General features: G+C 40.7%; 1 protein-coding gene across 1 annotated transcript; it reads left to right on the plus strand.

Moving 5' to 3' along the window:
• Positions 1-5,945: 5,945 nt before the first annotated feature.
• Positions 5,946-6,965, plus strand: LOC114616227 (olfactory receptor 49). The gene has a single exon (XM_028761739.1). The coding sequence runs from the start codon at positions 5,972-5,974 to the stop codon at positions 6,911-6,913; it is 942 nt and encodes a 313-aa protein (XP_028617572.1). The 5' UTR covers positions 5,946-5,971; the 3' UTR covers positions 6,914-6,965.
• The last annotated feature ends 368 nt before the right edge of the window (positions 6,966-7,333 follow it).

Below are 7,333 nucleotides of genomic sequence, written 5' to 3' on the forward strand. Positions count from 1 at the left end.
AGAACCATGTGGTGTGGAGGAGCTGCAAGTAGCAAGGGAATCTCATAGCTGAGGAATAGAGTAGTATAGTGGTAAATCTGCCCAATGGAGTCATGCAGTTTATGAATACTATAAGTGAGTTGTATGCTTTTTGCACAGGCTTATTGGGGTTGGAGATTTAATGCAGCATAAATATTTATATTTAAAAAAGGAAAAAGGTACAAAGTTAGTTACCTCAGTTTTCATCTTTATCAACTAGAAAAGGATAAGTAACTTAAGCTCAAAGTAATCAGAATGAAGGGCACAATAAAGATAAAAACAAAAATTAATACATAGCAAATATCAAAACAACAAATTTCAATTAGGTTTTAAGAAGTTTAAATAGTCAAGAAAAAATTGAGTATACAAAGTTATCATAAAAAATAAAAGGAAACACATTCATGAAGACTAGCTTGTATGGTGTAAGAAGGTGCCTTCCAAGAAAGGGGAGCAACCAGTTGTCCTACCCAGCTATGATGCCTATGAAGCACAATAACAACCAGCATTGTGTAGATTCCCGAGGGTCCAGTAGTGGCAGGCATAGCTTGGCGATAACCAACAACTCTGTTCTTGGAGTTTTTTTTCCTTAACATTGCTTGATTGACTCTAGTTGTTTGACTAGGGTTGACATCCCATGAGATCCCCCCTTCCATGTTCACATGTCTTTCGGTGTTGTCCTTGTGTAGCTCTTGTGAAGGTTGCCACATTGGTGATGCTTCATGGGTGTTGTTGTTGTTGTAGTTTTCTGGTACTAAATGTGAGTCTTCATAGCTTCTCTGTCATTTCCAGAACACAAACTCTCACAGCAAACTTCCTGTGTTTCTGGCTCCTAGAAGTTTAAAGCCCCCTCTCCTATGACAATTCTTGAGCTATTGGTGCAGGAGTTGTGTTATAGATACATCAGCTAGGGCTGTGTTGCACACAGTCATTTTTTCTCTGCATTTTGATGGGGTTTGGTTTTCTGTAATGGTCTATGACTGTTGTAGTTTTTTTTTTTTAAAGGGGTGGTAAGATCTGTGCTTATTTGTATATTAGGATAAGCATTTAGAATGTAGCTAGGGATTATAGTGGTTTAGTATATTGGTGGTTGTAGATTCTTCTTCAAGATCTGTGACTCTACTCGCCCTAGGGAGCTGGCTAGGTTTCCAGTCCCAGGCACAATGTCACTCGTGCTTCTTAGTACATATCGAGGATGGTCTTCTGTGTGGGACAATACAAAGGAAAAAATCAGATTGGCCTGGGTTTTATTTAAATGCCTCTAAGACTCAGACTCTTTCTTCAGTGCAGCTCCATCCCCAAAATGTAAGATATTTCAGATAATGGCCAATGAGTGTTAGAGGAACATGTGTATTCTTCCTTCACCATATTGAATGTTCTGGAAATGCCTGTTAATTCCATTTCATGCAAGGTGACGAAAGAGAATGGCCAGGCATTTGAGGCAAGGGCTCCTTGAATATAAGCAGTTCTATATGTCTTGGCTTTGGTAAGCAGTTCAATCTTGGAGATTGCTGAAAATATACTTGTACCTGTGTTGAAACATTCCTTAATCTGAGGGATGAAGCCAACTTAATCATGGTGGTTAACATTTCTTAATGTGCTCTTGGATTCATTTTGCAAGAACTTTATTGAGAATTTTGTATCTATGTTCATAAGGGATATTGGTTGCTAATTAGATTAGTCAGGGTTCACCAGGGCAGTAGTTGTCAACCTTCCTAATGCTGTGACTGTAGTGACAATTTTAGAAGTTTGGTGTCCACATAGATCAGGTCACAGGCGGCAGCTCTGTACCCAACCCCAGAAAACCGAGAGAAACAGGGACTCCCAGGAGCTTGAACTCCCGCAACATCCCAGGTAAAAATGAATCACCCGTGATGCCTGCTGTTAGAAGTTCTAATCCAGATGTGCCAGAAGCCAGGACCCTAGCCCTTACCCTCACCCCCTACCTTTCCCCACCTGCACAATGTCCCCTGAAGCTTGGCAACTGCAAGATCCTGCTTAGCAACTGCAGATAGACTCAAAGCAGGGTACCATATCTTCTGAAGAATAGCAGGGAGACCATAACTCAAGCAGTGTACCGTATAGACCATGACATGTTTCAAGGCAGAGGCCAAGAAGATTCTGTACTTTTCCACCACCTGACCCCTCTTACCCCCTCCCCTTGTAAAATATACTATAAAAAAGCATTTCATGTTAAAAAAAATTAAATAAAAAAAGTAAAAAAAAAGAAGTTTGGTGTCTTTAAGAAATATTGTAAAAATTTCTTTTCATTTTAATCCCAGGTGTGGGCTATGGGGCTTCTTCAAACTGACCACAGAAGCTGACTGTGATTTGTCTCATGCTTTAGCTGAGGCATGATTTTGCCTGCTGCAGATAGTTTCTGCAATTGTGTGACATTTGGAGTTTTGAGAACTTTTCAGAGGATATATAAATGCTAGGGACCCAAGAGATGGGGTTTGTTGTTGGTTGGCTGTTCAGGGGTGTGGGGCAGAAGGCCATGCCCTCAGACAGAGGAACTGGTAAGATTGCAGCAATGTTCTGAACCCTGATAAAACCTCATAACTGAGGATGGCAGGAGTTTGAACAAGCTCCCAATCAGATTCCTGTCCTGGAACACATGACTGCTACACTCCACTAGGATTGTCAAATAGGGACAACACTTGAAGTCCTTCCCTATATATATAGGGATCTTTAATTGTTAGACTGACCAATGGGAAGATCTATCCCGAGATCTCACCTCACCCCAAAATGTTTATAAGGTCTCTGTACACAAGAAATAAAGTGCCTGAGTTGTTTCACCAAAGACTGTCTGAGAATGCCTGTTTTATTGAGCTGCAACACTTCAGGGACGAGTTTTCTCTCCTAAAGCTTTCTTCTGCTGGACCTTGATCCTACCCAACCAGCCAGTGTGTGTGCTTGACTGCAGCTACCACTTCCTGCTCAGAGTCAGTGACTGTCTCATGCCTGCCACTAACTGGGGGCAGTGGTGTGGTCTGGCAGCCTGCCTTGCTCCAGCTTCCCCTTGGAGAGCTGTAACCTTTTGCTTCTTCTGGCCATGCCTGAGCCTCAGGAGACCTTTTGCTGCCCGCTGTGCTCCAAAAGGCAGACCTATGCAGACTGGCACAGGGGTTTGGTTGCAGTTTGCTAGTACTAATTCTCAAAGAGGAAACAAGAAGAGAAAAAAAATTGGATTAGGGATCTTTTTCTTTCCTTTCTATCCTTTCCCCCTCTCCTATGTAATATTAGGGAATTGAAAGTGTTAAGGTAGGGTGGAAGAAAGAACCCACAAAGTAGCAATGCCAGCTATATTATAACACTATCATACAGTCCTTCATGTTGTGGTGACACCCAAACAAAATTATTTTGTTGATACCTGATAATTGTAATTGCTACTGTTAGGAATTGCAATATAATACCTGATATGCAGCCTCTGTGAAAGGAACCCAAAGAGGTCATAACACACAGATTGAGAACTGCTGCCCTAGAGGAGGTGAATGTATAGGATGAATACATCCATATAATATACATACACAGGCACATACACACACGATATATATATATATGATAGGATTTGCTAGAGTGTTTTACAGGTCATGTTCAGTTCAACAATGGTTTTCTCCCAATGGAAAGTACAACAATCCAGTGGTTCTTCAGTCCACAAGGTTGAATGTCCCAGCAGATCTATGTCCTCATTAAAACTTTATTGGAAGTTTCTGGGCTTCTTCCGACAGTAAAGTAAACTTTTAGTCAGAAAGTTGAATGAAGTAAGAGGAAAGGGACCTTCCTAAGTCCCTGTTGTTGCTGATGGTAATGAATCTCAAGGGAAGGATAGCTCCAGCCAGCAAAAACAGAGAATCTCAGATGAGTCAAATCTGAGCTATGCATTTCTGCACATCTTGAATACCCATAGAGACCAAAGAGAACACCTAATACCTCAGGCCTCTTCCCAGCCCACAGAGACAAAGGGTCTACTGTCATTCCTGTGACCCAGAGTCTTCTATGGGCACAATGAGACTGGAAGATCATGTACAGCATGTAAGAGCCAGTCATATGAGTCATCCATTGATGTCTGTCCCTCTAATTAGAGGAACTATAGATGTATATTCAACTTCCTCAGGCAAGGGTCCCTGCAATGCCATTTGGGGTTAGGAGCCACCTAAGGAGTTGGTAATCCCAGTTCTGGTAAGTATCCAGAGACAACTCACTTTGGGAGGACGGAGGAAGGGGGTATTGCAGGGGAGGTGGGTTGTTGGAAAACCTGAAGGTTTGGTGGTACATGAAGTATGATGGGACTAGAGCTGCCTGATCATGATCTGCAGCACATATGACAGATCTTAAGGTAAAAAGATAAACTGAGCAGTTGAGATTGAATCCATGAATAACTGAATGGGCATTACATTATTTGTTTTGATTATTGCGGCTATTATATAAAAATACTAAGGATGATAAAAATGCATGCTGTCTTATCTACATATCAGCTTTGGTACCTGAAGTCTTCAAAAATAGTAATCATATAATTACAAAAAGTTTACAATAATGAGATTTTATTTTTTTACTATATTAAAGCAGATGAATGCCTAATCTGTTAGCAGAGTCATATAAGCCCATACATAGATGTAAATAATGATAGAAAAATGCAACAGAGAAATACAAAACGGAACTGTGTTGCTTGAAACCAGCCTCACACACACTAGACTAGGGGTGTGGTGCTGAGCTACCCACTCAGCCCTGCAGCAAAATCTTTACAGACTGGGAATGAAGAGATGCCTAAGATGTTAGAAGCACATGCTGCTCTGGCAGAGGACTTGACTTTAACTCCAAGCCCCCATGTTGGGCAATTTCAGCTCCAGGGGATCCAACACCACTGGTTTCTGAAGGCATCTGCACACATATGAACACACCTGCACACACCCAGACATACACATAGGTAAAAATACAAAAATAGATCTTCAGATTAAGAAATCATCATGATTACTATCTGTGTTGGGCATCAGAGGAGTCTTTATTCCTCTTCCTCTACATCCCTAAGCTTTGTATAGTGAGCTGTTAATATTTTATATTCTTTATTATTATTATTATTATTATTATTATTATTATTATATGACGAAGGATAACTGTGGCATTCAGGGGACCACTTTTTGGACTTGGTCTGTCCTTTTACCTTTACGTGGGTTCCAGGGATGAAACTATGGTTGTCAAATTTGCATAACAAATGCTGTACACACTGAGCAATCTGACAAGCTCACAGTTAATATTTTTATAACTTTGACACATTTGAAAAAATATAGTTCCCTAAATATACTATATTCTTCCTTTCATCATTCCTACATTATTAGCCTACTAATTTTGGTAATAAAGAAAGGTCTCATTTCCAACCCAGGTCTATGTATTGGCTATTATTTGTTTTGTTTTGCAAGAAGAACTATGGGTATTGTTTGGTTTGTTTTAAGCTCTGGTAACTGGAATTCAAATGCAGTTCCAATATTTTCAACTTAAATGCCTTCGATAGAAAGCTTTTCATCCATGATACTGATGAAAAATTTTGATTCACAGGACACAGGATTTGCAAAGGGAAAAGTTTTAATTAATTTAGGAGAGTGTACACAACTTTTAAATGAATATAGGAAAAATATGATCTCATCTAAAATAATAAAACAATTCCTAGCAGAAAAAAATAGGTTACAAAGCTGTTTAAAATCATTTGTGGTTGAAAATTACCCAGAATTTTGTAAAGTGATGGCAAAGTTTTTGATTTACTGTGGACTCAGTGAGACATCTTACCAGTCTGAGGAACAAGAGGACAAGGAGCTGAAACCTCTAAAGGACTCCTCCAGCTAAAGGTGTAACACTGATTCCTCTGTATTTCCAGCCCTGTGTTGTCCTCAGGTGCTCAGAACTCACAGTGTCTGGTGTTTAGCAGGGTCCATGGACAGCCCCAGCAGAGGTGGGAGGAGGCATGGAGAACAGCACCACTGTTACTGAGTTCATTTTGCTGGGGCTGTCAGATGCCTCTGAGTTGCAGGTGCTCATCTTCCTGGGCTTCTTCCTGACCTACTTCCTCATTCTGCTGGGAAACTTCCTCATCATCTTCATCACCCTTGTGGACAGGCGCCTTTACACCCCCATGTACTACTTCCTCCGCAATTTTGCTGTGTTGGAGATCTGGTTCACCTCTGTCATCTTCCCCAAGATGCTAACCAACATCATCACGGGACATAAGACCATCTCCCTACAAGGTTGTTTTCTCCAAGCATTCTTTTATTTCTTCCTTGGCACCACTGAGTTCTTTCTACTGGCAGTGATGTCCTTTGACAGGTATGTGGCCATTTGTAACCCTTTGCGTTATGCTACCATTATGAGCAAAAGAGTCTGTGTCCAGCTTGTGTTTTGCTCATGGATGTCAGGATTGCTTCTCATCATAGTTCCCAGTACTATTATTTTTCAGCAGCCATTCTGTGGCCCCAACATCATTAACCATTTTTTCTGTGACAGCGTTCCACTTATGGAACTCATATGTGCAGATACAAGCCTGGCAATGTTCCTGAGTTTTGTTATGGCCAATTTGAGTCTCCTAAGCACTCTGGCTGTGACTGCCACCTGCTATGGCCACATTGTCTATACCATCCTGCGTATTCCTTCAGCCAAGGAGAGGAAAAAAGCCTTCTCAACTTGCTCCTCTCATATGATTGTGGTGTCTCTCTTCTATGGCAGCTGCATCTTCATGTATGTCGGATCTGTCAAGAATGGGCAGGGGGAGGATCATAACAAGGTGGTGGCATTACTCAACACTGTAGTGACACCCACACTTAACCCCTTCATCTACACTCTGAGGAACAAGCAGGTGAAGCAGGTGTTTAGGGAACACATAAGCAAGCTCCAAAAGTTGAGCCAGACGTGAAGAAAAACCCATTGCAAACTTGCCTGAGTCTCTGCTAATGAAACCTGCAGTGGCAGCCAGTGGTTTTCTCCTCGAAGTCAGTTTTGTGTGATATTCTCTAATATACCATAGTTTCTGATGCACATCCTAAACATCCAATCCTTCTTGTTCAGAGAAGACACAAATTCCAATATACCACTACTATGTATGCTAATTCTTGATATTTCAGACCATTCCCTGTAAATGAATTTTACAATCTCTCCTTCTTTAAATTCTGAGAATAAACTTGCCCTTCTTTGCTGGTTCTTTTCAAATTTGATAAAAGTATGCCCAATGAATATAGTCATTGAGAGATCTCAGAAGTTTTATGTACAGGAGAATTGACATATTGGTAAAAGTAAACATGGACTAAGCAATATTATAAGAGTTTCCTTTTTTTTC

This window comes from Grammomys surdaster, unplaced genomic scaffold (assembly GCF_004785775.1).
Source record: "Grammomys surdaster isolate TR1022 unplaced genomic scaffold, NIH_TR_1.0 310319, whole genome shotgun sequence".
In the NCBI taxonomy this organism is placed as follows: Eukaryota; Metazoa; Chordata; class Mammalia; order Rodentia; family Muridae; genus Grammomys; species Grammomys surdaster.